Here is a 16,142-nt window from a genome sequence, read left to right as displayed (position 1 = left end):
TTGCGAAAAACTGCTATTTTTGAGTATATTACAATTAACCCGGTTTTGGGCAATTTTTTGATGATAATTTAGTGTGTATTTTTCGTCAAACTTAAGTCTGGTGTAAAGTATGCCTGTCATAAAAGGATCGATATTTTGTGTTTTAGCCAGCGAACTTTTGCCCCATACTATATTCGAACTCTTGCCCCACCGGTGGGGCAAAATTTCGAATAAGACAATCAATTTTGAAACTGTTATTACTTAAAATGGGTAAATATTTTGACACAAAATTATAGCCAATATGTTGAAGGTTCACTGTATGGTATTTGTTTTGTTTAAACTGCTATTGTTTTCCTGGAAACTTTGATTATACCACTAAGGTCGAACTTTTGCCCCACCTTACTCTGTATTCTAATGATTTTCTCCATACAAATTCTTAGGTCGTAAAACACCCATTATAGCTGACGGATTTCGTTCAAACTTATACAAGAGCTGCTGGGGGTCCGAAAGAACAAATTATGTTAGTGCAGCTTAAGAAGGGTTGGTTCATTATTAAGAAATAGTTGGTTTGATGTATGGATTTATTATAAATAAATTTATTCAAAATACTAATAATACTGATTCTTGTCTAAGACAGAAAGCACATCTAAAGTAAAGCCTAAAATTGTGTTTGCTCAGATTATGTACAATAAATTCAGTTAATCATTTGGCACTTTATTTACACGTGTACTCCTCGGTTCGCTCGGTACAAATGTCGCAGTTTACGGTGCAACACCATTTGAACTTGCAATTGCATTGCCAGCTTTTCACAATCTGGTGCGTATTGTAGCCTCGTCCGCAGCAAAGCAGATCACATTTGTCCATTGAAGTTGACGTCCGATTACATTGGCGCCCAACCGTCCCCAATATACCAGATGCTATGTCCCGGTCGCAATAGTTAGGTGAATGTTGTAAATAAACCAATTCCATTCTCTTTGGTTTTTGGCTATTAACACTGGTGTGTTGCAGCAGTTTGCCTCTCCTAAAAACAGAAAAATTGTTTGTCAAATACGCAAACATAACATTTAATTTTAGTTCTAGTAGCAATATTCTTTGTTAACTGACATATTCTATGGAACTTAGCAAATAATCTACACAATTACTGTAGGAAGTATTCTTGATGATATTTTTAAAGTTTTATTTCGATAAATTTAACCATGAGCTGTTGAAACACGTGCTTTAGCATGAACATTGGTGTTTGAATGTATCCAACACTATAACAAATAATATGAACTGAAAAAAGCAAAACAAATATGTAAATACCTTCTCAGAACCAACTGCAGCTGCCCGTTGTTGATTTTTCCTGTCGACGTCATAGCCATTACTACCGGAGTGGCCTGGACCATTTTCGCCTTACGGTACTTTTTCATCATGATGTCACCGATTGCGTGGAAAGGGGGTAAACTTTTCCAACAGGTCTTCATGGCGCATGATCCACTCACACCATGGCATTTGCACTCCGTACGAAGCAACAACTTGACAATCTAAAACAGAGGAAAGCGGGTACAAAATAACCATTACTTCACAAATGACAGTAAATATTCGACACAGGGCTAAGCCTTTCAACGTTTTGTTGCTACTTTTATGCTTAACTGTAGCGGATGCCATTCTTATCGTTTGAGGTGGTTTTGTTTTAGCTTGTTTAAGTGTACAAAATACCATGCGTTCAACTGCGATACTGCTTTAGCTCAGAAGGTACAGTATCGGACATATAAAATTCACCAAAGGCATTTTCCCATACAAAATGATCAACTTAAAAAAAAAACTACCTCCATTGTTTCTCAATCGATTCTTCTATTTTTTTTCTGTGACGAACTACAGATTACCTAACTTTTGGATAACATTTGAAAAAAAATGGTTATGGTCCCTTTGCTTTGAAGGTAGTAGATCGTTGAAGATTTGTATAACTTTCCAGTTCTTGTTTCGATAATATTTGTGACTCGATTACAAAAACACACAATAATAGGTCAAACCCTCGAAAGTGTCCCAAATCTATTGATCTACTTTATTTGATACTGTATGCTACATTTATGGAAATTAAAACAAATATAATCATAAATCAATTTTTCGGTATCATTGGCATACAAAGATTTATAAAGAAACTAAGAGCAGATACAAAAGTTTACTCTGCTATTTCTGACTGAACTAGAAATTCAACAGAATTATAAAACAGAATTCAGTTTTCAAATGTTGATTTATTTCAATAAAAGTGCAAAATGAATGCGAAATGACAACCTCTCGAAGCCAAACAAAACTAATCCTCGTTTGAAAATATGGATTATTTGTTGATCAGCACTCCAAACCTCCAAACAAGTAACAAATAAAATTTGTACCGTTTTTTCTAAAATTCCGAAGGCTCCATCCCATTACCCCGAACGCCATTACCCCGAACGCCATTACCCCGAACGCCATTACCCCGAACACCACTACCCTGAATGAGCCATTACCCCGAATAGTATGCACAGTTAAAAATAATGAAGATTACACGTCATGTAAACTTCATTTATGCGATGTAAACATGATGTCATGTAAAACTCAGTTTGAAATCATGTAAAAATGTGTTATATGTCATGTAACCACTCAGGATCCTGCTCGATTACATGACATATAATTGAAGTTTACATGACATATCATGTAAATATCCATGATATTCCACGCTCCAATGATGTGCATTATATGTCTCAGAAATTTACACGATTCGTTCGAACTGTGTGAGATACAGCGCAGTATCTTGTTTTGCGGGAAAAAATGCGTCTCTAATGAAAACTGGTAATTATTGGCGCGTAAAATTCGTCGGTAAAATGTTCATCATATATTTTCCCTTCTTTAATATGTCAGCTATTCTTTCGAAATATCTTGTTGGCAACTATCTTCTTCTCATTCTTCCTGAAACAGTGCCTGTTTATCAGCTCAGTGGGCACTTTCGCAGTTCAAGAGTTCATTCACAAATTTCATAACGCCAAAAATTGTCATTTTGGACACCTACCCACCCCCTCGTACCATTTTTTGTATGGTTTACATAATGTGTATGGGCTGTAACATTTTGAGGACAATCTCCCACAACATTGTTTGCCCCCTTCAGCGTTACGAAATTTGTGAATGGGCTTTTAGTGAAATAAGCCTTTTATTGATTGAGACCTTTCCTTGTCAATTTACCATTCTTGTACAAGTCCAGGGACGTCAAGGAAATGTTCAATGCATAAGATTCATAGGGGCCCAGATAGCCGTGTGGTAAACGCGCAGCTGTTCAGCATGACCATGCTGAGGGTCGTGGGTTCTAATCCCGCTAGTCGAGGATCTTTTCGTAAAGGAAATTTTCTCGATTCCCAGGGCATAGAGTATCTTCGTACCTGCCACACGATAAACACATGCAAAAATGGTCAATCGGCAAAGAAAGCTCTCAGTTAAAAACTGTGGAAGTACTCATAAGAACATTAATCTGAGAAGCAGGCTTTGTCCCATTTGGGACGTAACGCCAGAAAGAAGAAGAAGAACCCATAACCCATTCGAACCTATAACCCTCAATATGGTCTTCCTGAGCAGTTGCGTGATCACTGGTATTTGGACTTCTTGGTGGTGTTCATATTTCAATTTTGTTTTTAAACAAATATTATCCTTACTTATGAATGTTAGGTTGTGCCAAAGCATCAGGTTGTTACAGTGATCATTCACATCATAGCTGCAAACATTTCACCAGAAATTTGCTCTTCTTTTTTAAATAGTCTGTTCTTTCAAGTTTTCATTGGATTGGCTATTCACTAATATTTCCATACAGATCACCTTTTTTAAAAGGGAATATATCCTGAAGGCATTCACTAAAGTGAATCCTGCTATAATTCTAATCAGAAATTTTCCTTTTCTTTTATCTTCTTGTATTGAAACAGACAGGATTCTTATAAATTTCCTCGCCACTTTTCTGCCATCTTCATTCGTCTTGAAAAAAAAAAATTCTTGGTTTTCTCATTGTCAAATTAATGATCCCACAAACCAGCGAAAGTTTTTACTGTAGCTGCAATCAGAGGCCGCCGTTTTTCTAACATGTACAAGTATATTAACGTTTCCTTGCTATAGCGGAACGGTTGTCTATCAGGTTGGTCTTTAAGCGGGTTCCATAGAACAACAATTGCAGCGACAATCTCAGGGTGATCTTCCACTACTATCGTTTACAAAACAAAATCTTTAAGAAGATCTTAATGATAGTAGCCCGACACCTACAAAAAATGAGCTAAAGAATTGAGTACCGACTTCCAATAAAAGACTTTACTACATCCTAATTTTGTGCATATTATAGCTATCTTTTTCATAATAAATTCACCCTTCCTTTCAAAATAGGCTGTTCTTCAGAGCATTGCAATGTGGCTGTGTGAATCTCATCAAAATTAGAGAACAAATCCAAACAAAACTTAATGTAATTTTTTTTGCTGATAAACTAGCTGCTTTTTAATCTTCTAATATTTGAAAAATACATTGTTGAGCCAATTTTGGCGTGAAGGAAAATCTGGTTACCCTAGATGAGGGCAAATATTGTTTGGCCAGTAGAATGACGGAATGCAAAGTAGTTATTGAATGAGATAGAGTGAATTTAGAAGCAGTTTAATTAAATTAAGATTTGAAACCAGTTAAAGGGGCGTATAGAAGCACTGATAATTGTAAGTAAGAATACTGTTAAAATATTAATAATTTAATGAATAAATATTTGCAATTCAAGCTGATCATCGAAATTTAATGTGTTTGGATCTGCTGGTTGAACCATCGCAACATCCAAACTCGTTGAGGGGGCCGGATCCGTCATTTATTTTGGAATTTTCAAAAGCAGTTTTTTCGTCCAAAATCAAGAATATTTACAGGAAAATGTTTTCACTGTATTCTATTCTCCAACCGAAGCACAATGAACACATTTTCATCGAATAATTTTTAGTTTTGCACAGAAAAACTGCTTTTGAAGATTTGATGATGATGTTGATGACGATGACGGAGCGTTGAACGTTAAATACTCATTAGGAATCGTACAATTATCTCCCAACTCTCTAACTAGAATAAGTCTCAAAATGTATTGCATTCGGGGTAATGACCCATTCGGGGTAATGGCTTCCAGGGTACTGGCGTTCAGGGTAGCGGCATTCGAGGTAGTGGCGTTCGGGGTAGTGTCATAGAGTCATTCCGAACATGGCTCATATTCAGTACAACAGAATTTTTATAGCGATTTTTCACGAAAATCAATCGAATTTCTTCACAGGATGATCAATTTTTCCATGATTCAACGTATGTGCATTCAATGGTTGTGAAAATATTTTTTTTTGACATCACCACTGTTTAAATTTTCAGACAAAACAGTAAATTTTCTAAAAATTTTACTTTTCCAATTGTTTTCAAATTAGAATTATACTTTTTTGCTATCGTTAAAGGATTTAATAATAATCCTTGTCCCTATTCAGACAACTACCGAAAATTGAAAAAAAAAGATTAGTCTAAACTACAACTGTACGACTGAACAATATATATTTACTGCAAAAATAATGAGTTAGTTCTTGAAAAAATACCAGTTTTCAACCCCAAGACTGGAATAGATGTGAGCGAAAGACTCTAAACCTACATGTGTTCAATCGGATGTGATAAAAAAAATAATATGAGTCAACAGAAAGCTTAGAATATTTCAAATTAAGTTTTTTTTAAATATTATTGTGATTTTCAGTAAAACCTTTGCAGTAAGTCTGTCATGATTTTCTAAAATTTGCATTGAAAACATTGAGTTGAAAGAAATGTAAGAAATTTCACTCTAGTTTGTGGAATTTAAAAATGATTCCATATTTTTACGAAACTATACGACATCGATATCTTGCCATCAATTTATAGTGACTAGTAGTAAGATTTGTCTATTTTTCATACAAGTAGCGCCACGTCTTTTGATAACAGATAGCTTACATAAATTCATAACTATCAAAAATGAAAGAGAGAGCTCGTTTGGAACAAATTTGAACAATTGATAAAAGGTGTACGTATATAATTCTTATACACAAACATTGTCCTGAAACAAATCAAACTCGTAATATAAAGCATAGTCATTGATTTTGAATTAAAAAAAAAATGATGACTAAATATCGAAGCTTGGTTCAAATTTTATAATCATACTTAATATCTTGGAATTAGGGGGGTCTGTAGCCTTGAGGTTACGCTTTCGCTTCATAAGCGGAAGGTCATGGGTTAGATTCCCAGCTCCTCCACAAAAAAACCCGTCCAGCCACCAGAAGACGCCTCACGGAGGACCGTGCTTTGGGGAGCACATCCATCCTCCGTCAGTATCAGATGGTGACTGAGACAAACTGACCTTCTTCGCAGGCAGCTAGCCTCACTAACAGCAGAGCTCTCTCCTACCTGCTCGGTGTGAGAGTAAAAGAGTAGGAGAGAGTGAAACTAGATGTAAATATAGATAAGTTGAAAATAGAACTGTATCGGTAAAGAAGATACAGATCAACTGAGTCCGTCACAGTAGTGGCCACAAGCACGGAGTTCCTTAAAAAAAATATCTTGGAATATGGTTTTCTAGACTAAAATTATCATTTTTGAAAAAACCTGAACTTCTTAGACACAAAAGTCAATTTGGACAAATTGAGATGTAAAATTGTAAAAAAATAATGGAATCGTTCAGGTGGGCTTTGATCCCACGACTCTCAATACGCTAGACTGGGCGCGTTAACCAACCACGCCACAGAACGCGTAACGATTCTGCAGCGCAATCGGCCAACCAGAAATCAAAGTCCGTCACAGCTCGATATTTTCCTTCACAACCCCCCACATTTCCTTCGGCTTTCGTAGATGCCCAATTCGACTCTCCTAAGCGTGCCTACGAACAACAGTGAGAGATTTTATTTTTAGCGTCGCACTGTTGCCTTGTTTGTACCATACTATTCATAAGCCAACGTTGGCTCAATGAGATGCGACAGAGAGATCGTCGCTCGATTTTACGCAACCAGGGCGATTTCAAACACTTAAAATAAATCGAAGTATCCTGTGAAATAAATCACCGAAATTGAACTGTGAACAACAAAAATACAGATTTCTAGTGAAATCTACTATTTTATCGGAGAAAATCCGTGAAATCTACTATTTTACCGGAAAAAATCCGTAAAACAAACAATTTTACTGTAACTTTGTAAAATACTAACGAACAGTTCGGTAACAGCATTATTTTCACCGAGCTTCTGTGAAATCATGTAACAGCTGCTCTGGCAGGCATGAACTTCCTTTTGTTTTCTGTTTTTGCACACCACTTACAAGCAGGGAAAGCTAGTTTAGTGGTAGCAAGCCTGCTTCCTGATCGGTAGATCGTGAGTTCGATTCCCGGTCGAACCGTTTCTTGTTTTTCTTTATGATATTGTTCAAAGATTTTACAGATTGTGCGGTAATTTTTCACCGAAGCTTCAGCTGTTGAGATTACAGTGAAATTTCACCGTAATCCGTATTTTTTGAAGTGTGTACGCAAAATAAAATCTCTTACTGTTGTTCGTAGGCACGCTTAGGAAAGTCGAATCGTAATCTGAACAGCTGAAGCGTCGGTGAACAATCACCGAACAATCTGTAAAATCATTGAACAAAATTATAAAGAAAAACAATAAAATGGTTCGACTGGGAATCGAACTCCCGACCTGCTGATCAGCAACCAGACTTGCTACCACTAAGCCAGCTTTCACTGCATGATAGTGTTGTGCAAAACATGAAACAAAAAGAAGCTCATGCCTGCCAGAGCGGCTGTCACACGATTTCACAGAAGTTCGGTGAAAATAATGCTGTTACCGAACTGTTCGTTAGTATTTCACAGGGTTACAGTAAAATTATTTGTTTCACAGATTTTTTCCGGTAAAATAGTAGATTTCACGGATTTTCTTCGGTAAAATAGTAGATTTCACTGGAAATCTTTTTTTTTTTTGTTCACAGTTCAATTTAGATGATTTATTTCACAGGATACTGCGATTTATTTTCAGTGTGTATATTTGTTACATTTGGCATAAATGCCCTCAATATGATTTTTGAAAGTTTAATTTTTATCTACCATAAGCCCCAGATGGGGCCCAGATAGCCGTAGCGGTAAACGCGCAGCTATTGAGCAAGACCAAGCAAAGGGTCGTAGGTTCGAATCCCACCGGTCGAGGATCATTTTGGGTTGGAAATTTTCTCGACTTCCCAGGGCATAGAGTATCTTCGTACCTGCCACACGAAATACGCATGCAAAATTGGTCATCGGCATAGTAAGCTCTCAGTTAATAACTGTGGAAGTGCTCATTAGATCACTAAGCTGAGAAACATGCTCTGTCCCAGTGGGGACGTAACGCCGGAAAGAAGAAGAAGCCCTAGATACTTAACTTCATCTGATCAATTTATTGGAACCCATCGTAACAACATGTCTACTTGAAGGCTTCAAATAAAGCGCTTTTAGTTTATGTGGGAATATTATAAGTTGAGTTTTGGAAAAGACGGGGTTGGTGGTCTGATGGCTACCGCTTCTGCTTCATAAGCAGAAGGTCATGGGTTCAATCCCAGGCCCGTCCCTTTCCTCGTACTTTGTAGTTGTATATCTCTCACTTGCTTCCGTCTTCCATTCTTATTCTATCACACTCAAACTATTCGTTCATAGCAAACGCTAGAACCAGAGACGGACAAGAAACCGTTTCCCTAACGCTTCCATTCTTCCACGCGCATGCCTTTCCTTACGCCTGATACATAGGCAGTCTGCTAACCACAAAAGCAAACCTCTCTGCCATGCCTTTTCCCCAATCCATACACTCCGCATGAACTGGCGTAGATGCAGTCGGACTCCACGGTCTACAGTGGGCTAGTATAAGTGCAACATCATTTCCTCCCCCTTCCCCACATTGGTCTGCATTCTGACGTGGCAGGCGCCATTATAGCCTAAAAATAGAAGATCACCAGCACTTATACACTGAGGGTGTATGTTAGTCCCAAGCAGTCATTCGGTTAGTTCCTTGTGTAAGTGCAGCTGATCTGGCGATACTGGAGCAGCATCCACGGGCGGCCAATCAAGCTCAAGCTCAAGCTCAAGAATATTATTAGTTGAGTTTTGGAAGCATTAGGAAAAATCTTCCATTTTTGCAAGTATGAAGAAAAAATATCCAAACTTTTTTGCATTCTACTACAAATGACACGCAGGTTTCGTCCTTCGTGTCATCCGCAAATAAAGATGTTTGCTATCCCTAAGATAACTCAGGCAAGTCAGATGTGAAAATATTGTATAATATTGGTTTCAAAATGCAGCCTTTAGGAACACCACCTCTTAAAGGAATTCTTTCCGACTTGGAGTTCTGATAATTAACCTAAAACGTTTAATTTGACAGATAGCTTTGCATTATTCTAACAATATATGTTGGAAAATTAAAGTTTTTAAATTTTACTATCAAACCTTTATGTTAAACACAGTCGATTGCTTTTTCTATGTCTAGAAGAGCAAGATTCAGAATTGGTGGAATTTTCGTTGATGTGGACCATCATTCTGCTCAACACGACATTCTAAAAAAGTTTACTGATTGATGAAAGCAAACTGATTGGACGATAGCTAGAAGCTTCTATGGATTTTTATGCGGTTTTAAAATTGGTACAACCTTGGCATTTTCTCTTATAATTTTCATAGCAGAATCGCGAGTGCGTTGAAATTACTTTCTCCTTACGTTTTTAAGACTGATCAAGAATTTCAGATCATCGTCTATAATCACGGAGTTGAATTCCTTTTATACTACTTACACTTATAATACATCTCATTTTTTGTATTGCAATTCCCATTGCTTCAACAATGGAATTTATTAAAGTTTCAAGAGCATTGTCAATATCAGGTTTTGTTTGCAAAGGATTGTTAACATCGGAACAACTATCGATATATGTTGCATATGTATTCCAGTCGGCTTGAGAATAATTGAAGGTGGAGCTGACAGGATTGAGAATCGCTTCATGGAATATTTGAATTGTAAAAAGATCATGATCAGAATCAAAATCAGCATGAGTAATCAGATGGCTGCAAAGCGGACTAGAGTCGGTTAACCCGTATAAGCCTGAGTTAAAGCAAAAATTCTAAAACCCTTACCGCTCAGCGAATTCCTAATGGATTCAAATGATTTTTTGTCAGTATACTGGCACACATATCTACTTTCTAGAAGTGGACAGAGGAATGCGGAAATATTCCTGTGCCGGAGTTATTCCGGTGGATCACAAGGTCAGGTCGGGTGAGAAGGGTACTGTGCGTTTGTGCCCCTAAAGGTAGGCAAATTTCAAGTCACAGATAATTTCCGGGATTGGCTATAATGTAACCACTACATGGCGGAATTTTAAGAAAATTGCATCAGTGTAAACCATTTGAGAAACAATTGAATTGGATAACTATGAGTTTTGCATTTGATTAATCGTACAAATGACCTTTTTTGAGTCCCGGGCCGCCTCAAACTTACGATAAAGTGGCCAATTCGTATCTGAACATCTGTGCCAAGCTTATGGGAACGCATTTCAGTGCACAATTATGTTTTATTTCTACTTTTCCAGAATTGAAACAGTTTAGTATCCAAAAAATCTATAGCCGGTTCTTCTGAGCATTACGTCTGAATGGCCACATCCGGTAAATTTAAAACGGTGCAAAACTCTTAATTTATAATGTTAAATATCAGATCTTAATGATTTATGCAAAATAAAATGATTGTCATTACAAATAAATAAATGTAACTTGGCATGTCCCAAAAAATAGCCCTTTTGACCCGACTTGACCCAGTGACCCACCGGAATAACTCCGGCCTCAGTGATATTTCCGAGTTCCTCTGGCCACTTCTACTGACAAAAACTGACGAAAAAACAAACAATACAAACTGACAGAAAATCATTTGAATCCGTTAAGAATTTGCTGAGCGGTGAGGGTTTCAGTATTTTTGCTTTCACTCAGGCCTATACGGGTTAAGAGCAAATCAATCGTAGTCGGATTTCAAGAAAAAGGAAAAACAAGTAAGGCTATCAGGGTATTGAATTGAGAGATATCCTAAAGAGCACTCATCAAATACAATTCCGCCGTAGGAATTGCTTTGTAAATTATTCCATGATAAATGTTTTCATTAAAGCCACCAATGACAAAGTTTTTTTTTGACTTATCGCGAGTCAATTTCTGCAAGTCATCTTGAAGCAAATTAATTTGCTGTCCAGTAAATTGAAAAGGCAAATAGGCAGCTATGAAAGTATATTTATAAAGCTTACTCCATTCAATCATTACGATAAACAAAAAAGTTTGGGGTTCTGGAAATTTCTTCCAGGTTTCTGGAAATATTTCCCATGTCACGCGATCATCGAACATAAGTATTGCTTTTTCTAAAGCTTTAATATTATTTAAATCACTTCTGTTGATTTCAGGTGACTTATAGTCACTTCGGAGACCTTTCAAGACGACCTTGAACAACGTTCAGTTTTGTCGTCATGAGTAAAATAAATATGGTTTTTCTCTTCAAGACTTTTGAGAAGAAGCTCGTGAACTTTCAGAGTTTCCGGCAAAACGCCCTATATTCCATTTTACCACGTTTAGTGACAGTTTTAAAACCCGCTATTTTTGGAAGGAAGTTGTGAATTCAGAGATTCACCCTCCTTTTGTTCGAGGTTGCAACCACGTCTAGTGTATAAACGAAAGAAGACGTGACTTTCTAAAAGGTTTTTTTTCCCCAAGACGGTGTCCCAGAAGGATTACCACCGCTAGCTTTCGCCCAAAAAACGATCGAAAAGAGATCAATAGTAGAAAAGTACTATTTGTAGCACTGAGAAGTACCGTTAGTATTACTGCTTAAAACAGTTGCGTCGAGCAGCTGATGCTAACCCTTGGAGTGTTTCTGCCAAGTAATAACGGACAATCTGAGAGTCATCGTCAAGCATCTCCTCCAAAAGCAGGCTCCATTCTGGGTCCAACGCTGTGTAACGGAATGTACGACGAAAGCTTTTCAAGGACGTCGAGATCGTCGGTTTTGCTGAGGGGATCAAGCTGAGAAAGCTCATCATAAAATAGAGAAGCTACTAGTTAGCAACTGCAAAGTAGTCGTGTACGCCGAGATTGCCGTCGGGAGCATGTCATAGCATCGCAGCGGACATATTGGCCTCAGAACAAAGACGATGATTAAATCCAAATCAAAACCTTAGAGCATGAATTATTGTCAATTCATTCTAATTTTCAATCATGATTAATTTAATACTTTAAAGCTATTGAAGAAAGTTGGAAAATAATATTGCTGAGCAAGTCTCAATATTTTACCAAAATCTACAGTTATCTTAATACTTTTTTTCACAAAGCACAAATTGAAACGTTGAATGATAATGCAACCGCTGAGCTTACCTTTCGACCCACCCGGTTGTTGTGGAGATTCATCAGACTTCGATCATCGTTTTCGATCTCCCGTGCATCCAGGAACTTCTTTGTGAATCGCATTCCAAAGCCGATATCAGCAGAGCATCCGCCCCATTTCCAGCTCTATCGTAAAGAAAGGGCAAAATAAATTGCACACACGAGCGTGAAATTATTATAGCAGGGCGGGGAAGATGCGTTCTTTCTGAAATAACAGAGGACACCATCGTCTTCGTCCATACTCACATCACTTTCTGTGGAAAATTGCATCTTCTGCTTTGAATCGCAACCGCACATTGTGATGTTTCCTTTGGCGCATGCTGCCGTTATCGCGTGGACAGCCCCGGCGCTTGTGATTCCGTATGTGAATGCTGCCTCTCGAGAGCCTGTATGTAAATAAAAAAATATAAATAAGTGAAATGTTACACTGTTTGAGTTTGTAAAATTTTATGTTTTTTATTGTTGATGAGTGCTATTAATGGATCCTTTATGGGTCGTCCATTAAGTACATCACGTCACGAAAAACATTCTTGAACTGATTTGCGTAGAAGTTTAAAGTACGTCCTGACGGAAGTACTAATCTAGTATTAATATGCGAATTAATCTACGTCTTTTCAAAATTGCTTATTAAGTCCCTATGTCAGGGTTTCTCAACCGGTGGTCCGCGGACCCCTAGGGGGCCGTGACGAGCTCTCAGGGGGTTCGCGAAGCCATTGAGAATAAGTGTCCTTTCTTTTGATTAATGAATAAATGTGAGGAATCTGTTCCTTATATATTATTAACCAGTTGTAAATTTTGCGTTTTTTAAATATTTATGAGCCGCAACCTTTTTTGATTATTTTAACTGTGATAATACTGCGAAATTTGCTTCAATGTCATTCTATCGGTTTCAAATAGCAAGCTAGAGATAATTACTTAACTTTCTCATTCAAATAAATGTGATCTTGAAAAAAGTTTAATTCTTGGCAGATTTTGCCAGCTTTCTGGCAAAATACTCCAAAAATTTCTCAGAACTTTGGAGGTTATTGGAAAGATTGAACCAAGCAAGATTTTTCACCGCATTTACAAAAACCAGTCGCGGAAGCCTTTTGAGATTTCTGCAAAGATTCCTAACGGATATCTGACAAAGCTTTCGAAGATTTCCTGACGAAATTTCTGACAATTTTTCCCCACAGCAGAGAATCGGCTTCATAGAAGCCCATTTGCAAGTCTCTTAAAATTTTCAATGCAGGGCATCCAGAGCTGATGATTTCTGATTATATCTTTAATTGACTCCTGAGTAGGCTTACCAGATAACAATTTTGGAAAGGAGGACATTTAGTGTGACTGGCTTTGAAAAAGGAGGACATTTTTTTTTCAAAATCGTGAGATGCTCTGGCTACGTCCTTATTATAGATTATCTAGAACTTTGCACAGAAATTCGGAGTACTGGTACTTTTGGGATTATAACATTCGAGGTAATGATGATAGTTGTGCTGAAGTTTTTTAGTAAAATAGTATAATCATACCTAAACGACTACAAAAACCAATTAAAAGTATTGTTATTGAACAAAAATTACAAAAAAAAACAGCTGGGAACGTCTTGACATTTATTATGAAGAACAGCGATTTCAACAAAATATTGTTTACTAGTGGTCCCGGTAAACTTCGTTTTGCCATTAAGTTGGCGTTTTTCACCATGAAAAGCCCCATACAAAATGATAGTTCACTTTCCTTATTGCGACTTTCGCCGTGAGTATCCTCAGCTTATGATACACACAAACACGTCGGAACTCTTGATAAACAAAACGTAAACAAAACCATTCAAATCCATTGACCCTTTCTCAAACCAACTCGTGACATACAAACGCTTTTCAATTTTTATTTATATAGATAGATTGTTAACAAAACATGTGTTCAAAAAACCTGATGAACTCTCGTTTCACCTTAATTATAACAGCTTAAATCTTCAACAGAGTTTATTCAAGACAGAAATGTTTGAACAAATAGAGAAAGAAGTTATATGAATGGATTTCAAATATTGTAATTGCTCACATTAAAAAAGGAGGACATTTTCACTCCAAGGGAGGACGGGAGGACATATGATCTAAAAGGAGGACATGTCCTCCCAAGGGATACCATCTGGTAAGCCAACTCCTGAGTATATTTTTGTCGATAAGCAAGTGGGATTTGGAATGTTTAGGAATATATCTTATTCTTTGCCCTTTAGTTTCACGTCGGCAGGATATTTTGAAACCTATTGAGCTCATATTTGGGCGAAAATGCGTTGTTTTTGTTATATTTTTCAAATAAGAAATAAAATAATATGTTAGTCAATCCACAGTCCGGGAAGTCTCTCTTCTGTACCGTCTACATCCTGTATTTATAGTACAGAGAATACCTTAGGAAGAAGTAAAAGGTATCAAAATCATAGAATAGAATACAGAATACAACTTGAGATAGGTAGATAGACGTAACAGTTTTGAAAAAAAAACACTTTAATTGCAAAGATTTGGTCGAGAAAAAATTACCATCTCAAATTGAATCGTTGTTGTCTCAAGTTGTTCTTTCCTATGAAACTGGACATAACTGCGATTTACAAAAGATTTATCCTACCTGCCCTGCATTATTTTTTGTTGGATTTTGTTAACATTGTTAATGGAGGTTCCTTGTCATACTCTTGAAGAAAATGCTAGTAGCCGGAAATCTACATTCCTGGCTCAATTGTTAGTGGGCTCCTCCAAATGATCAAAGCAGAATTATTGCATTTGGTTGATTTCCAGAACATTCATCTTTAGGGGTCCGCGAGACGTTTGCAAAGCTTCAAAGGGGGTCGCAATACCGAAAAGGTTGAGAACCACTGCCCTATGTCATATAATATGCACAATATATCAAAATATACATCTGGCAAACTTTGACATTTGGTAGATGAAATATAGCATATTTTGGAACATTGATAAGTTTTTGCAAAAACTTGCAACTTTTTGAATAAAGTTATATTAAAAATTATGATATTTTTACAATAATTTGTTCAAAAAATCAAATATTTATATAAAAATAAGATATTTTTTTCATACAGTACATGCATGTTATCGTAATTAAGAGACGCATGGTTTTTAAAATGAAACATTTTATGGTTTTGACGTAAAAAGTAGAAAAAACGTAAAATTTAAGTGATTTACACATTTTTTACCAAAACTTTGTTATTTGAAGTCCTAAAAAACTTGGGGGTCTTCGACAACTTGTCGTATTTTTACACGTTCTAAAACATTGCCGAAGACGCGAAAGCTCTAGGACGCAAAACAAAAAAGTTTACATCGCAGCGCCACCTATGCGGCGAAATTTCCAACTAACTTTTATCATCAAATTGAAGAACAAACAAATTCAAGATAAGTCTCCTTTGACACCAACCCGAAAAAATTCACTCATAAAGCGCTAGAGGTTTTGTCTGGCTAAATTCTGCTCCTGGCCCAGAGTGGAGTGTATTCACTTTTCAATAGATTATTATTACGAGCAGTTAGAAGGCTGAACACAAAAGGTTTGCCTTTTCCATAGTAATTTTCATATAAACTTCAAATGGCGTGTGCACAACCAAATTTCTTCCAAATCACTTCAAACTTTGGGAGAATGATTTTTATCATAATTGACATCATTGGAGCATAGGGGAGCAGAAACTTCAAAATTTGCATCAGTCTAATTCTACATACTACTACATTTTCGGAAGAAGTTCGCGGTCACAATTATTTTGCGTTTCATCCGGAATTGTCTAGAGATATTGATGTAA

At 36.9% G+C, this 16,142-nt stretch overlaps 1 protein-coding gene across 7 annotated transcripts in view; it reads right to left on the bottom strand.

The window, feature by feature from the left end:
• Positions 1-555: 555 nt before the first annotated feature.
• The window catches only part of LOC5570378 (protein Wnt-2), a 74,560-nt gene continuing 58,973 nt past the window's right edge, over positions 556-16,142 (bottom strand). For all 7 annotated transcript variants that reach the window (XM_021844480.1, XM_021844482.1, XM_021844479.1 and 4 more), the window contains 4 exons: positions 12,626-12,765; positions 12,371-12,505; positions 1,282-1,502; positions 556-1,000 (listed from right to left, as the gene is read on the bottom strand). In XM_021844480.1, the coding sequence (XP_021700172.1) occupies positions 694-1,000; positions 1,282-1,502; positions 12,371-12,505; positions 12,626-12,765 (803 nt within the window). In that variant the 3' untranslated portion in view covers positions 556-693. The remainder of the gene's footprint in view (positions 1,001-1,281; positions 1,503-12,370; positions 12,506-12,625; positions 12,766-16,142) is intronic.

The sequence above is a fragment of the Aedes aegypti genome, chromosome 2, assembly GCF_002204515.2.
Source record: "Aedes aegypti strain LVP_AGWG chromosome 2, AaegL5.0 Primary Assembly, whole genome shotgun sequence".
Taxonomy (NCBI): domain Eukaryota; kingdom Metazoa; phylum Arthropoda; class Insecta; order Diptera; family Culicidae; genus Aedes; species Aedes aegypti.
Note: the sequence above shows the minus strand (reverse complement) of the source record. Positions and strands in the feature narration are given on the sequence as shown.